The 19,840-nt window shown below is 53.3% G+C and overlaps 1 protein-coding gene across 1 annotated transcript; it reads right to left on the reverse strand.

Annotated features, from left to right (window-relative positions):
• Positions 1-4,481: 4,481 nt before the first annotated feature.
• Positions 4,482-19,614, reverse strand: CDCP2 (CUB domain containing protein 2). Its single transcript, XM_044236418.1, has 7 exons — positions 19,548-19,614; positions 18,137-18,263; positions 14,615-14,962; positions 11,768-12,103; positions 10,500-10,853; positions 7,419-7,597; positions 4,482-4,808 (listed from the first exon to the last, which is right to left on the reverse strand). The coding sequence occupies exons 2-7, from the start codon at positions 18,213-18,215 to the stop codon at positions 4,482-4,484; spliced, it is 1,623 nt and encodes a 540-aa protein (XP_044092353.1). The 5' UTR covers positions 18,216-18,263; positions 19,548-19,614.
• Between the last annotated feature and the right edge of the window lie 226 nt (positions 19,615-19,840).

Genomic DNA, 19,840 nt, shown 5'->3' on the forward strand with positions numbered 1-19,840 from the left:
ATGAGTGACAGTTGCGACCTATTTCTACAGACTCCCCTCCCCTGCTCTACTCTAAGATCTGGGCTCAGCAGCCAGATCTGTTGCCTGGGTTTGAATCCCACCGCGACTTGTTTCTTGGAGGGAAAGATAATCACTACTGCTTAGAGAATTAAATGAAAACAGAAATACAAAACCCTTTTTGAACAACGCCTGGCAGAGAGTACATTGCAGCGAATGTTCTACTGTTGTCTCAATTGACAGATGAGAAAACCGAGATGTGGAGCTTTTAGGGAAAGCTGGTGGCAGAGCTGGGGCAGTGTCTGGGATCCTGGCAGGTACCGGGGAAGTGACTCTTGAAGGAGGCCCAGAGAATTGGTGGATTTGCAGACCAGCGTCACCAGGCCAGGAGGTGAGAGAGACAGACGTGAACCCAGGGCTTGGCTTACTGTGCCAATGTGGTTTACTCCCAGAAAGCATGCATGGTGCCCATAGACCCAGAGCCCTTCTGCATGGGGGCTGTGTTCCAAGAGAAGACATCGATGACAAAAGAGAGTATTTTCTTGACCTTGCTGGTCCAGTAGGTGTCTTCATTCTGAAGCCAAGGACACAGAGGGCTGCTGCCATTCTTGTTCTGAGACAAGCTGCAGATGCCATCCAGGTGTTTTAAATAGTAACTTCGGGGCGCCTGGGTGGCTCGGTGGGTTAAAGCCTCTGCCTTTGGCTCAGGTCATGATCCCAGGGTCCTGGGATCAAGCCCCGCATTGGGCTCTCTGCTCAGCAGGGAGCCTGCTTCCTCCTCTCTCTCTGCCTGCCTCTCTGCCTACTTGTGATCTCTGTCTGTCAAATAAATAAATAAAATCTTAAAACAAACAAATAAATAAATAAATAGTAACTTCCCATCCCGCCTTCTCACCTTCACCCCAACATACCTCCAAGCCCATCTCCCCAGCCCTCTTCCCATCCTTATTGTGACATAATCCTAAGCACCTCTTTGCATTAGCACATGCTGTTCATAGTGCCTGGGATGCCATTCCCTCTCCTTTGCCTGATGTGTCTTTCTGGCAGCATGAGTCATCCCTCTGGGCTCCTCTGGCACTTACCCAAGCTGAGTCATCAATTTAAACCTTGGCTTGCTCCCAAAAGTCTTTAAGAGGAAAACACTTGGGGCACCTGGGTGGCTCAGTCAGTTGAGCCACTGCCTTCAGCTCAGGTCATGATCCTGGAGTCCCAGGATCGAGTCCCACGTTGGGCTTCCTGTTCATTGGGGAGTCTGTTTCTCTCTCTGACTCTCCCCACTCTCGTGGTCTCTCTCTCTCATTCTCTCTGTCCCTCAAATAAATAAACAAAATCTTAAAAAAAAAAAAAAAAAGGAAAACACTTTGTTTATTTCTGTGCTGGTTCCTCTTTGCCCATCAAGATCTGCTGTCCATCTTCTCCACCCTGCTCCATGTCCTAGGAAGCTGACCACATAGACCACGTCCTTCCGGGCTCAACCTGAGGTGCTGCGGGGAAACTGGAGGGCAGGGGGAAAGCGAGGGGTCCCCTGGCTGGCGGTGTCCCTCCAGGGAGCATGTCTCCTGACCCTGAGGGGGTGGGGCGTGTCTGTGCAATGGCAGCACAGCACACACACTTGGGAAATGTCCTCGACTTGGACTGCACCAGGACCATGATACCACAGATGTGGGACTCGGCGAATGGAGTCTTTGTGTCCCTGTTCCTTAGGTGAGGAAACCGAAGTCTGAGACAGGTGAAGCAACTTGCCCAAGGTCACACAGTCAAGGGAAGAGTGCAAATGAACCCAGGTCTGCCCAACCCACAGGCGAGAAGGCATTTTCCAAGGGCCAGCACATCCTTTTGCCCAGCAAGGATCTCCTCTTCAGTAAACTTGGTCCTACAGGGACAGGTTGGTGAGAGGACCCAAAAGCTCCAAGCTGGGAGGAGGCAGTCCCCAGGTCACATAGCCAGTGGGTGCAGTTCAAGTCCCCCACTTTCTGCAAAGGGGACACTGGTCAGTGAACAGGAAAGCTGTGCCATATCTGCCATGCCTACACACTTTCTGGGATTGGGCGTGTTGGCTAATGGGTATCATTTCAGCCCTTTCATTTCTAATAGACACTGTACTGTCATAAAGACTGTCATTTCCCACGGCTCAGGCAGGATAATCAACGTGCTGGCTGCCCAGAGGGCTGAGAGTGGCAGGATCTGGACAGTCCGTGAAGATAAGCCCCACCTCTCCCTGTTGGCCATTTCAGTCCTTTCCCAACCAGACACAGTCCTTGGGTTTTGAGAACCGGGCCTGGAGTCCCAAGAAGCCCCTCTTGGTTCACAGTCCCCAGCTCAGGGAAGAACCGCTTCCTCTCAGCCTAGCTCCAGCTTTTCATCTCCTAATGACCTTGGGTAAGGTGTTTCCCTCCCCAAACCTCAGTTTCCTCATCTGTGAAATGGGGCAATTCTGTCTGCCTCACCAGGAGGTTTAAGTGAGCGGATCTACAACCTAACTTGCCGCATGGTAGGCGCTTGCAGGAAGTCGCTATGACAGTGGGGGCGTCAGAGGTGATAATGACGCTTGTCACATATGAAAAACAGAAACTGAGGCCAGGGAAGGGAGTGGTCTCCCTAAGGTCACACAGCAAGTCATGGGCAAAGTTGGGCTGAAAACTTGGCTTTCTAGGCCAGAACTTTTGTGTGAGCTCATAGAGCAAAGGTAGTCACTGAGGTGTGTTGAATCCTTCTCAGGAGCTGCGCACGGGCATGCAGGATCTCATGTAGTACCCCTCCCCTAGAACTGACGGAGCAGGTGTTATTCACATCACCCCAATTTGCAGGCAAGAGGGCGGACCCTGTGGGATGCCCTCAAAGAGGATTTGGTATGTGACAAGTCCTGTCCAAAGAAACTGAGACCCAGGTGGTTGGTTGGCTGGCAAAGTTAGCTTAGCATCTGGAGGAGTCTGAAAAGGAGAAGGTGGGTGGGAGAAAAAGAGGAAGCACGCTATGAACAGTGGCCCCATATTGCAGATGGGTATATCGAGGCTTATGCAATCTAAGTGACCTAAGTGCCCAGGTTCACATAACTAATAAGAAGAACTTGGACTTGAGCCCAGTTCTCCTAATGTCCAGACAACTCTTTTCCCCTTGCTTAATTCATTTTTTACTTTGTTAGCTCTTTTCTCTCTCGTTTTCTCTGCAAGTTAGCAACTGTCTCCTCCCTCTCCCTGACACTGCTACACCAGATGTAACTAAGCATCCTGAAGGCAGGAATCTCATTTGACTTCTTCACTGCTGTGTGCTTGGAACCCATTACAACAGCAGGGACAAAGCTGGAAACAAGCAGATGTTGGCTGGGTTGTTGAAGGAACTGTAACCGGGCTACAATATATTTAATTGATACCCGTGGTCAGCAGGGTCCATGTGGAGATTTCTATTGATTGTGAGGGATTCATTATGCAAATATACAGGTGGGCAGGGGAAAGCAGTGTTATTGTAACTGCGGTTTTTTGTTTATTTTTCATTAACAAGTTTGTTCCACTTCTTGATCCGTAGAGCTCTGGGGACGGCTGGAACAATTTCAGGAGGATGCCAGAGCCCCTCTCAGAGGAAAGCACTGGAAACCCAACCCCCGCCCCCCCTACAGGGTAAACATAGAGAAACACGGGGTTGCTGAAGTAGGTCTGAGTGAGGTCCAATGGCAGAAGAAGTCCCCCAGTCTCCAAAGAGAACTCATTTGAAGGGGAACATCAGGGGAGTCAAGGACCCCCATCGATGTAAGGAAAATACTAGTGTGAAAGAGACACCAGTCCTCTGCTTGCAGCCTCCTTGCGGTGCAGTGTGGGCCTGCCAGTGTTTGACACAGGGATCCCACCCAGCCGCCTCGCTGCCCCCTCCCCAAATAGGATCCACTGGGGGGCGCACAACCAGGCGCCAACAGCGACACCACCTGGCGGAGGCTGGGATGACGGCGTCAGCTCCCTTTCTGTTCCTGGAGTTTGGAGGCAGTTGGGGTCTGCTGGGGACAAAGTCCTCAAGGTTCCTGAGTCAGTTCCGGAGAATGGAGGGCCCTGGATGGTTACTGAGCTTCCTGCCAATGAAGGCTTGCGAATAGCGATGAGTTGGAAAAATAAGAGATGCCCTTATTTTTATCCCGAGTTGGTGAAGCTCTGTGTATTTATGGAAGGTCAGTTTTACCCTCTGTCCCCAGCTCTCCACATTGGCAAGTAACACACACCGGAGACTTCTTTCAATAGCAGACTATCTTTGAAATCGGTAACAATCACACACACACAACATGCCATAGTTTACAAAGTTCGGATCCGTTCAGGCTCTTCTCTGAGCCTCACGCCAACTCTGTGAGGTAGAGGGCACGTGGATCCTCCTTAGAAAAGTGAGACTCAGAGAGGGACGGTGACTTGCCAGTAGCCACCAACAAGTCGATGACACCCGGCCCTGCCCCTGCCATGGGACCCCAAGCTGCCCCCAGGGAAGACCGCACCCAGCTTCCTGCCAACTCACAGCAGCATCAGGACCACGATGGCAATGACCATGAGGACTCCGGCTAGGATGCAAAGGCCCAGGAAGACAATGTCACTGGTGTCCTGAGCCACCATGGCCACAGGGCCCTCTGGGTCCTCCACCTCATCCCTGGGGGGCGCTTCCTGAAGGTGCTCGGCTGTGGCAGCATAGGGCCCAAGCCAGTCGGAGCCAGACAGCAGGTGGACAGAAGCCTCCTTGCGCCGTGGCTCACAGCGGACCTCATACTCATGGATGTCCTCCTGCCCACCAGCCGAGAAGTCGATGTACAGCACACTGACGATCACCGAGGTGTTGTTCCTCCTCTGTGGGGGTCAAGGGACAGTCACTCACACCTGAAGGGGCCAGGCCTGACCCTGTGCCTGTAGATAGTTGGGGATTCTAGGGGATTCTAGTGCCAAGGGAGAAGAACTCTACGAGCCTACGTTGTAGGCCCAGCTTGGCCACCGACTCCCTCCCCACTTGGAACCTCAATGTTCCAACCTGTAAAAGGGACACTATGGGGTGTCTGGAAGGATATCAGATCTGATGGGTCCACGCTTGCTCTGACTTCAAGGAGACAGGGTCTATGAAAGATAGTAACAGTAAGAACATCTGCCTTGTCCCAGGCTCTGTTTTAAGTATGTTATTTCATTTCATTTTCACTACGACCCTCCCTTATTGGTACCATTAATATCCCCATTGCACAGATGAGGAAACTGAGGCCCAGAAGTTAAATCCCTTGTCTGAGATCACAAAGTGACAGGGATGACAGGGAATGTGCGCTCACCTGGATCTGCCTAGCTCTTAGCTGCAGGGCCTCACTCGAACCAAAGAAGGTAGAAACAAAGTGGGCTTTAAAGCATCTAATTCAATCTCCCTTTTTGGCAATTTACTGATGTGACTACTGAGGCCCAGCAAAGGCAGTACTTTGCCCAGAGCTGGGTCCTGAAGCCAAGTCTCCTGTCTTCCAGTCGGAAGCTCTATCCCTTGGCTATGGGACCTTCCTCCTGGAATTCTTCCCCCCAACGACGCCTGCAGCCATGGTGTGTCCCTCCTGTTGAGTCCCTGGCCATCCCAGTGGCACCCAGGGTTAGGAAGAGCCATCAAGGAGTAAAACGAGGGGCACACATCCCAGTGACCTTCCCTACCCCTGCAGATGAGGGAGGCAGGAATCAAGTTGCTAAGAAGACCATAGGATGTTCGGGCCAGGATCTGAGGGACAGCATTGTGATGGGCAGTCTGGTGGGGTCCGGGGCAGGGGGCTGTACTGGGCTACTCTCCCCACCCACCCCATGTCCACAGCAGCCGTTAGACCCCTCAGGCTGCCTGGCCTCCCACGTGAGATGAAGCTTCTAGATAAGTAAGTTGTCTCACATGGAGCAGGCAGGCAGGAGCAGTAGGGACCTGGCGTCCCTGGACACTGGGCCACCCCTCTGAGTTACAAAGGGGCTTCCAAAAGGCTCTGATTCCACATCCACAAAGGAGGCTTCTGCATTTGTGCCCTCGACCTGTCTGTCCCCACATCCTCTAAGGAGGACCGGTGTCCTGGATTTTCATGGTATAGAACTGGGACACTGGATGAAGGAAGACTGGGCCTGTGAGTAGAAGGGGACCCAGTAAAGTCAGGCCATGTGATAAAGAAAGGAGGGGGAAAAATCACATAAAGTGGAAGTTCTAGGGGTTTTTGGTGAGTGAGATACTTGAAGGGAAAAAGCCAGCCACACAAGATGCACTGTTATGGTTATGAAATCAAGTCTCCAGTGTTTTTTAAGAGATGCACAGGAAGGTTGGCATTGCCTTGGGCTGTTAGAGCTGTGCCTCTTTGAGAGCAACTCAGGGCAGAGACGGGTGTTCGTGCAGGTAGGACATATAAGGGCGACACTAGGAATCCAGGAGTCTAAGGTGCTCAGCCTTTATGGTCCTATGGTATTAGCCCCAAGATTCTGTGATTCTGTGGCTCCAAATTATGGTGGTGGTTCCAGCCTCGGAGCCGCTGAGAGTCCGTCATACTTCCTGGTTCCCTGCCTCTGGGATTCTCTGTCCCTGTCATTTCGTGACTCTGTGGAGTGTCCACAGAACACCCCTGGGGGATTCAGGGCACAGAGTCAGGGTGAGGGGAGATCTTCTTGGTGGCCAAGACTGCCCCCACTTCTCTCCTCAGGTCAAAAGGACAGAGGTCACTGGAGGCTGGGGGAGTGGACAGGTGGGCTAGAGGGGACATTTGGCTAATGTGGGGGGCAGGGGGGCACAGTTTGCTGGAAAGTGCATGTTTTCTGCCAAGCCAGTCTGGCACATTCCCGGACACCAAGGCGTGGGGGTGGGGGTGGGCTCTCCATGGAAGGGGGGGCGTCTCTCCTTTCTCCTTTCACTTGTCCCTAAGAATGCAGGCATCTGAGATACTTGGGCCATGGCCCAGGGACTCTGAGGGCCCCAGATCTGGGGTCAAGGCCTTGAAAATATACGGAGAGTGGAAAAATTCATCTGTAAGCCATGCTGCCTTTGGAGGGAAGTGGATCCTATTACGTGAAAGGCCCTTTTGTTCTGTGGAGCACAGGGGCCATTTGGATCACAGGTTGGGGAAGGGGCAGCTGGAGGCAGCCGGGCTCCTGTAGCTCTGAGTCTTGAAGGGGTGAGGCCTGGGTGATGGGGAGTTCCTGGGAGAAGGGAAGGAACATCAGGAAGGCCTCCAGGGATGGTCAGGGTTGGGGCCTTGCAGGAGGCATCTTCAATAGGGTTGTCGCTGGGTTACACAGCAGGGCTCCCTTCTCTGTCTCTCCTCTGAGTTCTTTGTTGTGTCTACACTGATCTAGTTTGGTGGTGGGGTCACTGAGCCAGGAAAAGAAGCCGAATTCTCAGGAATGGCAGGTGCCTCTCAGCAGGAGTCAGACGCACTCCCTCCCGCCCGCCCTCCCCAACCTCCACCCAGCCCCTACCTGAGACTCAGTGCCACAGGTGTCAAAGCGGGCCTGGATCCGGAAGGTGCCGCCGGCTTCCTGGGCGGCACAGTTGCGGCTGCCCAGGTAGACCTTGGTCCGCTCCAGAGGTGCCAGCGCCTGTGCGGAGATCAGGATCTGGAAGTCCGTGCGGGAGCAGCTCACATTCATGGGCACGACTGGGGACGGAGGGAAGGAGCTGCTGGAGGTCTTACGGGCAGGAAGTAGGCCCTGAGACCCCATCCAAGAGGTGATGTGTGGGAAAACCGGGGCCCAGAGTCGGGAGACATCTATACAGCCTAATGGGAATGTTTCATGTGTGTTACTCCATTTCATTCCATCAGACTAGGAGCTCCCCAGGGCAGGCACCTGGCCTTCTTGTGTCCTCACAGCCCGGCACTGAACTTGGCAGGTGCTGCGAATTCTGTGTGAATTAATGAGTGAATGAGTGAGTGAGTAAGTGAGTGAATGAATGAATGAATATTCTTAATCATGAGAAGAGCTACGATGTGCTGATCTTACCATGTGCCAAGCAATTCATTCAACCATTTAACAAATATTTCTTGATGGCCTACTACGTGCAGGACACTATTCTAAGCACTACAGAAAAAGAAATGGAAAAAAAAAAAACCAAACCAACCCCATCAGCCAAAACTTCCTACCTTCTTGGAGTTGACATTCTAGTTGGGCAAAGGGGCGATGTGTACATAAAATGAAAGATGTGTCAGAGCAGTCTGAGGGAAATCAAGCAGAGAAGCAGGACAGGGAAAGGCAGAGTATATATGGCGGTGGGGCAGAACGGCAGCTTTGCAAAGGGCGGAGAAGGAAGCCCCACTCTCTCCCCACGAGGACCGCATGAGGTGGGCACAACGAAACCCAATTTACACTTCTGGAAACTGAAGCTCTGAGAGGTGAAGTTGTGTGCAGGGGTTGAGCCGAGATTTTATTGATGATCCCCCCCATCCTATCTGGGGGGCCCCTGCAGCCCTCCAGGACCAGACGGTGCAGCTTTTCGTGTCTGGGTGTATTGGAGTATGTGTGTGTGTACGGGGGCAGTGTGGGTTAGGGAGGGGGCAGTGGAGGGGGAGGGAGGGGCGGCCAGCGGGCGGGCGAGGGAAGAGCGGGCAGGCAGAGGCCCGGAACTCTCAGGCCCTCTCCGGGAAATGCCTCAGACATATTTCAGCCTGTGGTGTCTGGGCAGCTAGCGATTTATGGGCCCGCTGTCTCCCACAATGATCTCGGCAGCGCTGAACGGCGCAGCACCCTGATTGATGCTGAGGTTGTCCTCTAGCTGGGAGGCCACTGGCAGCCTGGGCCACCTCTGGAGCCTCGCCCCAGCGCGAGTGCCCCTGTCTGGTCCTGGGGTCCCACAGGAATCTGGGCAGGGGGGTGGGGCAGGTGGGAGTGAGGGCTCCTGCCCCTGGAACAGAGTCGGGTTCAGAGTTGCCCCACCGTCAGGCTCTGTAGACTCCAGAAGGAGAAGGGGCTTGTCCAAGATCTCACATCGCTGGGAGAGGGAGGACCCAGGCCTAGAAATAAGACTATCAGAACCAAAGGGGACCTTAAAGGTCCTTTACCCAGTCTCCTCATTTTATAAGTGGGATAACTGAGACCCGCAGAGAAGAAAAACCACCTGCCGGCTAGCTGTGATAGACCCCGTGTCCCCTGCTCTCTGGAGTGAAACCCTAGGAGGGGTCACTCTCCCAAGGGACAGCTCTCCTCCCCCAGGTTATGGATGGAGCCACCTGGGGCCCTGGAGGGTGGGTCTGCCCAAGCCACTCACTGCCACTAGCTTCCCGGGGCGCAGCCCTGTCCTTCTCCATCACCACTTGTGTAGGGGCTAAGGACAGAGGGAAGATGTTTGAAAGCAGACCAGGCTTTAGACGTGTGCACGTGAGGGAGAGAAATCCACCCTCAGCAAGGATATCTCCTGTTCCCTCTTTTCATCCAAATGACCGCCTGCAGAGGGCATTCATCGACCCCTTGCATGGAGGAGGCCACTGGATGGTCGGTAATAGCAGCATTTGGATGTGGCCCTGGTCTGTCAGCCCTGGCTCCCTCCCCCTGGGCCCTGTTGGGTCACAAAGAAGGCAGGCAGGGGTTCTAGTCTTGGCTGTCCCCCCCGACCCCCGCCACCCCCGGGCCATGGGATCACAGTGAAGTGTTTCCTCTCTTTGAATCTCCCTTTCCATACCAAGCACAAGAAGAAGCTTTCGCCTCCTCAGGTAGAGGGCAAAATGAGTCCAGAGCAGGGGCTTTTCTGGGCCCATGGGCCAGGGAAGGATGGCGGGAAGAGGGGAGAAGATGGGGGAGGCTGCTGGCAGGCAAATCTAACAGGCACTACAGAAGCTGGAAAAACCCAGTGCCAATGTCTTCAGCCGCCTCTGCAGCTGAGCAGGACACCTGGCCAAATTCAAATATCAAGACCAAAAAGTCTTTTAAGAACTTCTAAGAATGCCTTCATTTTCCTGATGACACGACATTTGTAGCTGGCATCTCCTCTATGGTCTTCCAGCCTCAAATGTGGACATGATGTCTGGAGTTGTGGCAGCCATCTTGCAGGCATGAGGTCAAGAGAATCCCAGAGATACCGGCTGAGACTGTGTTAAGTCTCTAACCCAACAAAGCAGCTCCCTAGCTCCAGACTTCTTGTTATGTGAGGAAAACAAAAGCCATGTCTTAGCTACTGCCAGTCAGGATTTATGACCGATACAAGCAAAGCCTGTCCACATCTCCATGGTTATATCAACAGTTTATCATAAGGAATATGGCCATATTTTGTGTCCTAACCCTGGATACATAGGACAAACCACGCATGAGAGATGCCAGGGGCCCAAGGGGGAAGGAGGAAAAGCGGGGACCTAGGGCACGTGGAGTTGGAAGCTGGAGAGACAGGGCTCTGTGGGGTGGAAATAAGCAAGGGCCACATCGGTGTGGTCTCAGGGGTCCCAGGGCAGCAGTCGGTGATGCTGTAGCCTCCCAAGAAGAGATTGGTGGGATGGATGGAGGAAGCTGTGAAGGACCCCAGACTCGGCCCCCATCCCCGCCATCAGCACGCCCACACACTCCACCCCAGCTGACCTCCAATGTAGGCCACGGAGAAGCCCCTTCGGGTGGTGCTGCGGTCTGTGTGCAGCAGAAGCAAGAGCTGGTTGTGGCCCGAGGTGACTGGTGCTGGCAGATGGTGGCCACACCAATTTCCCAGCAGGGGGGCCTCCTCACTGGCCCCATCAAAGACCGCCAGATGATCGAAGTCACAGGTCCTGGTCAGGCTGTTGGGACCCTCTAGGTCCAGGTCCAGGAAGAACAGCCTGACCCGGTAGCCCAGAGGCAGGCGGATGGTCCAGTGGCAGTGGATGTTGTTAGGGTAGGTACTGGGGTACTGGGGACTGGAGAAGTTGCCCCGTATGGCTGTGTACACCTCCTGGCATTCTCCTGGGTTGGGGAGAGTAGGACAGAGGGGATAACAATAAGAAAAGTTGGAGACTGTCACCCTCTTAGGCAGTGGGCTCCATAAAGGTCCTAAATCCAGCTTGGTGGGTGATGGGCACCATGGTTGGCAAACCAGACAACTGATCCCAAAGCCTGCTTTAAACAGAAACTAGCTGAAGTCCAGGGCTCTCATTCCAATTGGCAGTCCACTTCACAAGGGCTGGTCCTGTTAGGAATTCAAGACCTAATACTTGTCCTTGAAGTTGAGTCCAAACTTGGACTTGACAGACAGGTGATTCATGACAGGACTTTGTTCATTTTCTCACTGCCCTACATCCAGCCCTACCTTCTAGCCTCCCCAAACAACACCTAGCATACAAGCACACTAAACCCTCTTTGTCCTTCCTGCCTTCAGGCATGCTGATATCTCTGCCCAGAATACCCTTTCCTTCCTTCTACCTCTGGCTAACCCCTTCAAAGCACTACTCAATTGTCTCCTCCTCCAGGAAGTCATCTGTGATTCTTACTGTTAACACAGATCACAGTGGGTTGTCATCGTCTATTTCCTTCTCCATCTCCTCCACTGTCTAGTTCATTTCACTGTCAAGGGTTCATTCATTCATTTGTACACACATTGAATCCCTTTTATATGGCAGGTACAGAGACAAACCCATAGGAGCTCGTAGTCGGGGAGATCAACGTGCCAACCACAAACATAAATGATAAATGTTAGAGTAATGCTGCAAAAACAAAAACAAAACCAAACAACCTCCAGAAGGAGTTGAAAGATTGGACTAATTCTGAGCTATTCGGGAAGGCTTCACAGAGGAGGTGACATGCTTCTACTTTGGCACTGGCTAGGCAAGGACACACACAACATGCACAGAGACTCGAGGTACAGCCCCAGCCCCTTCTACCTGAGAAGTAGTAGGCCTTGAAGCCCCGGCCTCCAATGTTAAAGTCAGACTTGAAGATCACCTGCAGCTCGTGGCCCAGGGACACAAGAGTGGGGGGCCGCGTGCTGCCACAGTAGTGATGCCCATGGGCGGGGCCAGGCCCCCCAAGCACGGCCACGTAGTCATAGGTGCACTCTTCATTGCCTTCCACCTGGAAGTCCATGAACACCAGCTTGACGGTGGCAGGGCCAGAGGCCCGAATCACCCAGTGACACTCCACATTGTTGGGGTAGTTGTCCGGGTACTCGGGGCTGGTGAGGACCCCTGAAAGTCCCGTCAGGACGCCACCACACACATCTGCAAAGAAGCCCTCCTGAGCTGAACTTTCTTCCTCCCTGTGGCCCCCCAAACCCCTCCCTTGGGAACCGGATATCCCCCAACGTGCCTCCCCCATGGGCATTCCATGGGAACCTTGTCACCATCACTGAGCACTTGCTAAGGGGCAGGCACAAACCTGGCACTTGGCAATGACACTGTCTTTTGACACCAATACCATCACCCTAGGGGAATGCACAGTGATTCTCCCCATTTTACGGCTGTGACAGTGGAGGCACGGAGAAGGTAAGTAACTTACCTGGGGAAGTCTGGGTTCACCCAGACCGGACCTGAGACAGGGGTGTGAGCACAAGGACTCTATGCGGGAGAAAGAAGGGACAGTAAAGGGCATTGTCAAGCCAGCTGCCAAGTCCTGTTGGGGGAACTCTGGGAATGGCGTCAGGTGCACACTCAGAGTTATGTGACCTGAGAGAAAGGGAAATGAGGCATTCATACATCAGCTCCGGAGAGTCCAGGCCGAGGGCTGGGAAGATGGAGGTAACCTGAGATTTCAGAAGAAGCCTTCACATAGAGATGCGAGGTTGGCAGGAGCCACTGAAGTAAGGAGGCCCCAGGAATCTAGGCGGGGCCCTGATGGCAAGCGCCTCCCCCCGCCCCGCCCACCCCAGCTGGTAACAGGACGGCAGGACCTGCCTGGCTGCAGAGCCTGGGCACTTGACATTGTGATTCTCACTGTTCCCTCCTACCAGGCCCGCTGCACACGGAGGCTGAGATGCCTGAGTTCAGGAATGTTCCCAAAGCTCCCTAACAGAGGAAACAGAGGCTTGCAGAGAGGATCTGGTGAAGTGGAGTTGGGCTTGAAGTCTGAAGGCAGGTGTCCGTCTTCAGCTCTGTCCTCTAGGAGGAGTGCGACCCTGGGCAAGTGACAGCCTCCCTGAGCTGCATGGGAATACGAGAGGTCAGAAGACCTACCCAGCCTGAACCAGCAAGCATAGGCTCGTGCAGAGTCTCTCAGGCTGATGAAAGAAAGCCTTCTGGAGCCCAGTACTGCCCATCCAGCTAGGAGGTGGGTGGTGATGAATGTCCCCATCAGTGGAGGCCGGAGTGGTGGAGAGGGGGGCAACCTGGTTTCCCAAGACTCCAGAATCTCACCCCAGGGCTTGGCTTTGTGAACCGGGCATTGCTCTGGGTGGGGTGGCTAATACTTCCTTTGTCCTGGTGTTCCCACTCTCAGCGGTGTCACCTTGGGAAAGCACACCCCCTCTCTGCTCTTAACTTCATTGTTTGTGAAACGAGACAGCAGGTTTTGACAGTCTGTGAGATCATTTTCCATGTAACATCCTTAGCAGAAGCTTTTGAGCTGTGTTCTGGAGCTTTGCAGCCGCCCCCTGGGGCATCTATCTGCCTGCATGTGAGGCGAATTTCACTCCTGTGCCGTCTTCAAGCTCTCTTTAATGAGCTGGACGACAGTATCCACAGTCACAGGTTATATGCAAAAATTTCACTTATTGGAGGCCATTGTACTGACTTCTGTTTTCAGTGATTGGCTTATAATAAGCAAATGTTAAAAACGTGAACTTACAAAATACAGTAAATCCATACCAAGAAAATACTCCCTTTACCTCTTTTCTATATAAGGGATTAATGTAAGCTTCCATTTGGTCTAATGGTACTCCTGTTTTTAAAAATTTGGAAAACATTGCTTATGGTATTATAACTTTGATACCCTAACATTTTAAAAACTGAAGAGTCCAAAACTCCAAAACCATATTGAGATCGGTCTGTGATTCTTGTGTTTGAGCATTCCGAAGTTTTGTGCCTCTAAAGCCAGCTCAGGAAGGGGTGTCCCACCGGAGGCTCCCGATCATTGTTTGGGGAACCCTGTGCCCCAGGAGCATCTGTGGGTGTCTGTGGCTTGAGCTGACATGAGTAAGGCCTTGGGAGAAGGGAAGAGGTTTGAGTGTATGCAGAGAGGCTAGGAGACCGGTGGAAAGGGGAGGAGAGCAAAGCCTCTGCTCCCCTCACTAGACCAAGGGGCAGGTTTCCAGGCTGAGGGAGGGAGGGTTAGGGCTCCGCAAGGTAAGGGGCATTAGGTAAGGCTTGGGGAGGGAGACTGTCACCAGCTCCACACAGATGGCCCTCGTGCAACTTCTACTCCAGAGGACTTGGGGGGAGGTGCGGGGGCGGGGGGGGCGGTCCCTGTGCCTGTAAGTGTCAGGGCTCCGCAGAGGGACGGGCAGCAGGGGCAGCATGGTGTCCTCCCCTTCACCCTGATGCCATGCATGGGATTAAAAAGGATGACAGCTAGCCCAAGAGGCCTTGCCCTGGGTACAGTGAGACCTTCCCAGTGTTCCCAGGACTGCTGCCGTGAAGGTGGGGACCCACAACTCCCCCGACCGCCGCTGGAAGCCGTCCTGTCCCCCGAGCTGCTGCAGCAGGGTCACCCAGGCTCGGGAGCAGCCAGCAAGCTGTGCCTCAGCCCCTGGCTCTCTTCCCCCATCCCCCAATCCCCGCAGGGCCCCCCCTCCTTGCCTTTCTGGTAGCCTGCAGAAAAGCCACGGCTGGCCACGTGCTTATCTGAGTGGAAGACGACAGACATGACATGCCAGGAAGAGGTGAAGGGTGGTGGGGGCACCTGGCCACAGAACCTCCCCAGCAGGCTGCCCTTGTCCCCTGAGGCCCCGTTGTACACCTCCAGGTAGTCGAAGCTGCAGGAGTCGTGGTACTCCAGGTCGAAGGCATGGAAGGTGAGTAACACCGACGAGCCCTCGGCCACCACAATCAGCCAGCTGCACTCTGTGTTGTAGGGGTAGAGCCTGGGGAAGTTGGGGCTGGAGAAGTTTCCAGAAGGTGCTGAGAGCACACCCCCACATTTGACACCTGGAGCAAGAGGGAAGAAAGGCTCGATCAGCGCTGAGGCCCTGTGTGGTAGACCCGGCCACAAAGCTGGGTCTTTGGGATGTGGTGAGGGAGCATGAGGCTGTGATCTAAATCAATTCATGGATGTGTACGTTTGCTCATTCATCTGCTGAATCCTCAAATACTTATCAAGCACACTTTTATTCATTCAACAAATACCGTCTGAGGGCTAGGCAATGTTCTAGGTGCTGGGGTTTCGGCAGGGACAGAAAAGACAAAAAAGTTATTGCTTTCGTGGAATCTCCTGTGGGCTTCTGATGAGAGCACAGATGATAAACACAGCGAGTAAAACAGAGCATCGTGAAGAGCGATTAGTGCAACGGAGAAAAACAAAGCAGGGAGAGGAGATGGAAGCATCCAGGTGGACCTATAATTTTAGATGCAACAGTACTATATGCCGGATCCTAGGCGTGTGCCGTAGGGAACTTGAAAATTACAAATGCTAATACCCCCACCCTCAGTGAAGAGGCGCACAGCCTGTTTCACTGTAGTCACAATTACATTCTTTATATGCACGTGTTTGCTTATATTTAAAAAAAGAGGGACGCCAAAGTGGCTCAGTGGGTTAAGCCTCTGCCTTCGGCTCAGGTTATGATCCCAGGGTCCTGGGATCGAGGCCCGCATCGGGCTCCCTGATCAGTAGAGAGTCTGCTTCTCCCATTCCCTTTCCCCCTGCTTGTGATCTCTCTCTCTGTCAAACAAATAAATAAAATCTTCTTTTAAAAAAAGAAAACAATGGAAGGAAACAAATAAAAATGATTTTCTCTCAAGGGAAGGAGTAAACACCTGGGAGGGAAACCGGCATGAAGCTAGACTTCTTTCAAAGCGACTTGTTTTATAATTTGGACCTTATAATCATGAATGACTTTTAGTACAATTTTTAAATGAGCAAAAATCCATTTTTTAAGTAACCCCTAAAAAAATCCCAAACTGAAACGAAAGAACTTAACTACATATCAGGTTGGAAACACATTCACATGGGGGAAAATGATCTCAAATGACTTGGAAATATACTTTTTGGACTGTACCTTCCTAGTGGGATATGTCCCCAGGACAGAACGCAGCACAAAGAAATCTGAAACTTGACTCAGGAGACTTACTGTTTGTAGTAACAGTCAGAACCGCTCTCTTACAGTATTTTATAAATTGGAATAAAGCATGTCTGTTAATGTCAATAGAAGCTAAGATGTTCCACGTAAGAGGAGAGCAATACAACCATAAAATTAAAAAATTAAATAGAATGCTTGTGATCTTCAGTGTGAATTAAAGACAGTATGAATTTAAGATTTATTCTTATTCAAAAAAAATTAATTTCCTAGCTCCGTTCACTGAAAAGGCCAAAAAGTATGTTCTGGGCCTGGGCTGAGTCAGCACACACACACACATTCACCTGGGGTGGGGGGAAGCGCACTGTGGAATGGGGGCAGCTGTCAGCAAAGCCTTAGGGGGCCCCAGGCCCTTCCCTGGGGGGCTAATCTTGCTGGGCCAGCACTGTTAGGGGAGGGACAAGACACACAGGGAAGGTGATGTTTGAGTTTGACCAGGAGGGACAAGAAGGCCGTTAGTTGGGGACAATTTGGAGGAAAGAAATGGTGCAAACTCACAGTCACCTAGCCTCCCCGAGCCTCAGTCACGCATCTGTGAAATGGGGTGGCTGTGAGTACCGATGAGACAGAGCTAGTCCCTCAACGGCCGCAGATGTACACTCAGCTCAGGCTGATCAGGCTCCAGGCCTGACTCCTGTGGCAGGCTGGGCAGGAACCCTGTCTGATTTGTGCCTTTACGGCAAGAGGACAGAGAGACAGCCTGTCCAGTGTCTGTCCTTGTCCTTCCCCCAGCCCTGCCAGGACAGGAAAAGCCCTGGGAGTGTTGGAGCAGAATTCCTGTGGCCAAGGAAGCCCCAGGAGCTGGCACAAGGGGAGGCCTTCTTCTTCAGGACTCAGACTCCCTGAACCCCAGGGTCACCCTGGGGTCGCTATAGCCCCAGAGGCTGGAAAATAGGTACATCTAGCTTCTCCCGCTACAGGAAGGAGAGAGACACCTGGGTACCCAGCCCACCTCCACCACCAATGAAGTGACTGGCCCATTCTCTTTCCTCCTCCTCCTCCTTTTTTAAAGATTTTGTTTATTTATTTGACATAGAGAGATCACAAGTAGGCAAAGAGGCAAGGGGGGTGGGGGCAGGGAAAAGCAGGCTCCTTGCTGAGCAGAGAGCCCGATGAGGGGCTTGATTCCAGGACCCTGGGATCATGACCTGAGCCGAAGGCAGAGGCTTAACCCACTGAGCCACCCAGGCACCCCTTCCCTTTCTTTCTTTAAGTCCCACTTGAGCCTGTAGGAAAACTAGGTACTGAGGGCCACTTGCCCAGCCCCTCCAACACGCACAGCCCTTGAAGACCAGTGAAATGATACTGTTCACAGACAGGCACATGACACAACAGGGCTGGAGCAGCACAAGGCAACCCGGGGCCAGGGTCAGGCACAGAGTTTTGGGAGCTCCCAGGTGGGAGCCTCTGAGGCTGATGGAAGGATGTGGAAGGCTTCCTGGAGGAGGTGGTATTTGATCTGAGTTTGATAGATGAGTCCCATGTTCTCAGAAGGCAAAAGAAAACAGGGACCTTCCAGACAAAGGGCGAAGCATTTCCAGGAGGGGTATGATCCTCTGCCAGAGCACGGGGTGCCCAAGGGACACAGGGTTCCGAGGCTAGATGTTTTATAGAGATTGGGGTCAAACATGGGAGATGCTGAATGCCATCAGGAGGAACTCTGATTTCACCTGGCTCGCGGCAGGGAAGTGCAATAAACCTTCCACTGTTCTTGGAGCCATTCCCTTAGCCCTTGGTAACTATGCCTCCTTGGATAGGTTACTTAACCTCTCTCTGCCTGTTTCTTCATCTGTGAAATGGAGGACTCATGCCCCCCTTGAGGTTTGTGGTGAAGATTAAATGCAATCATATTTACAGGCACTCTGCAAATACTGTCTTTCACCGTCTCAGAAGCAAAGACATCCTTAACTTAGTCAACTCCCCCCAGAAAGGCCTCCTGCTTTCTGGCCTCCCACATAGAAACCTCCTGAGACCCTGGCAGCCACCCTCCATCCCCTCACAGAGACTGCCTGTCCTCGTGAGCACCTACCTTTCATGGCATGGGCCCTGGGACCTGGGCCCAGCAGCACCACCGCCAGCAGCAGACAGGACCCCAGCTCTGCCAGCATCTCCTCACTGGGGGTCCCCGCAGGTCTGCCGAGCCAGGATCTGAGGGTCTGGAGCAGGGAAAAGAGAGGTGAGTCTGAGAGGGCCTCCAAGTTAATGGTGGCCTGAATAATTCATCGGCCCCTCGAATTAGTAAGCTGATCCCCAGGTGCTCCCTTCATTCCACCCTAAGGTGACGGATCTGGTGTCACTGTCTTGACACATTCTGAGATCTGCATTGGCCGCACCGTATCGGGAAGGGAAGCATCTCAGGGCGGGAAGGGAATTTGGTGGTGGAGGAGGGGCGTGAGCTTTGGGGCTGGGCAGATCTGGAAACCACCCTAAGTCGGCCTCTAGGCTGCCGGGTGGCCTTGAACAAGTCATCTAGCTCCTCTGGGTCTCAGTCTTACTCATCTGTCCAGTGGGGCCATTCAGCCCTGCCTGTAGGAAATGGAAGGTTGTGGCTTGTGCTGCAGCCCAATGGCTATCCCATCCCCATCCACGGGGGAAGTGAAGGGACCTTCTAATTAGTGGGACAAGGGGGAAAGGCATCTTTCAGACATGCTTAGATTAGCTCAGAGGGAGAGCGAAGGAGGCTGGAGTGGGCAGCTGTTGAGGGAAACGATTATTTTCATGGAAGAAAGCAGCCAGAGTAACAGAATGGGAAAATTGTATTGTGCATCTCCTACAGCAGATCTGGGCCACAGTGTAAATTCCAGAGGAATATTAGCTATTACCTCCTTGACAGGTCCACAAACTTTGCCTAAGCATCACCCTGTGCCAGGCTGGGTGCTAGGAGTGGGGCCACAGGAACGCCTTCAGGGGCTCTGCTTCCCACAGGAAACAGGATCTAGTTCCCCCCGGGAGCCATATTTGGTTCCGTTCGGCCCAGAGCTCATTCCTCAGCTCCTTCTCTGCGCAGAGGCTGCACAGGGCATCTGAAGGAAACGTGGCACCTTCCCGCCTCCCGAGGAGCCTGGGCTCTGGTTGGGCCGAGGAGCCCTGATTCCTGTCCCTGCCACTCCTGCTGGGCTGGGGCAGCCTGGGAAAGTGGCCCCCCCTCTCTGAGGCCTGGGCTCCTGAGCACGAAGAGGAGGAAGTAGCTTGTGGTCTGCTTCGAGGATGAGAGGAGACGGAATTTGGGAAGTCTTAGCCGGTGCCTGGCTCTGTGCTTGGGAGCAAGCACGATTTTTATTTACCTTGGAGGAACTCAGAGGGCCAGACCACGTGTTGCTTCTGGCCCATCCTTGCATCAGGAGGTCCCCAGGGAGCCCTCTGCAGCCAGCACCAGAGGCCACCTGGCAGGTGTTCAGCAAAGAGCATCGGGGATGGTCGGGTCTGAGGGATTGGCTTACCTGTGGGGCTTGATTGGCAGCAACAGAAAAGTTCTGCTTTCCTGGGCCATCTGAGGGGACAGGAGCTTTTGTCTCTCACACACACACACACCCCATGTGCATGAGAGAGGGCGTGGGCCTGGTGCCCGCTGAGCACTGGGCCTGGTGCCGGGAGCCTCACCCCAATGGGCGGGTGCCCGGCCAACGTCCCAGGCACATGTCAGCCTCCCCGCCTCACAGAGCAGGAAACAAACACCCAAAGGGTTTGAGCGCCCTGTCTTGGGTCGAGTTGCTCCACAGGAAGACCCCGTGAC

This window comes from Neovison vison, chromosome 2 (assembly GCF_020171115.1).
Source record: "Neovison vison isolate M4711 chromosome 2, ASM_NN_V1, whole genome shotgun sequence".
NCBI lineage: Eukaryota > Metazoa > Chordata > Mammalia > Carnivora > Mustelidae > Neogale > Neogale vison.

What these genes read in the sequence shown, in the direction of transcription:
- CDCP2 (XM_044236418.1), bottom strand. Translation starts at nt 18,215, where the DNA reads ATGCTGGCAGAGCTGGGGTCCTGTCTGCTGCTGGCGGTGGTGCTGCTG. An exon ending in CTCCGTGGCCTACATTGGAG is followed by an intron (nt 7,598 to 10,499) that starts GTCAGCTGGGGT and finishes CTCCGTCCCCAG; the next exon opens with TCGTGCCCATGAATGTGAGC. An exon ending in CCTGTGGCACTGAGTCTCAG is followed by an intron (nt 4,809 to 7,418) that starts GTAGGGGCTGGG and finishes TGACCCCCACAG; the next exon opens with AGGAGGAACAACACCTCGGT.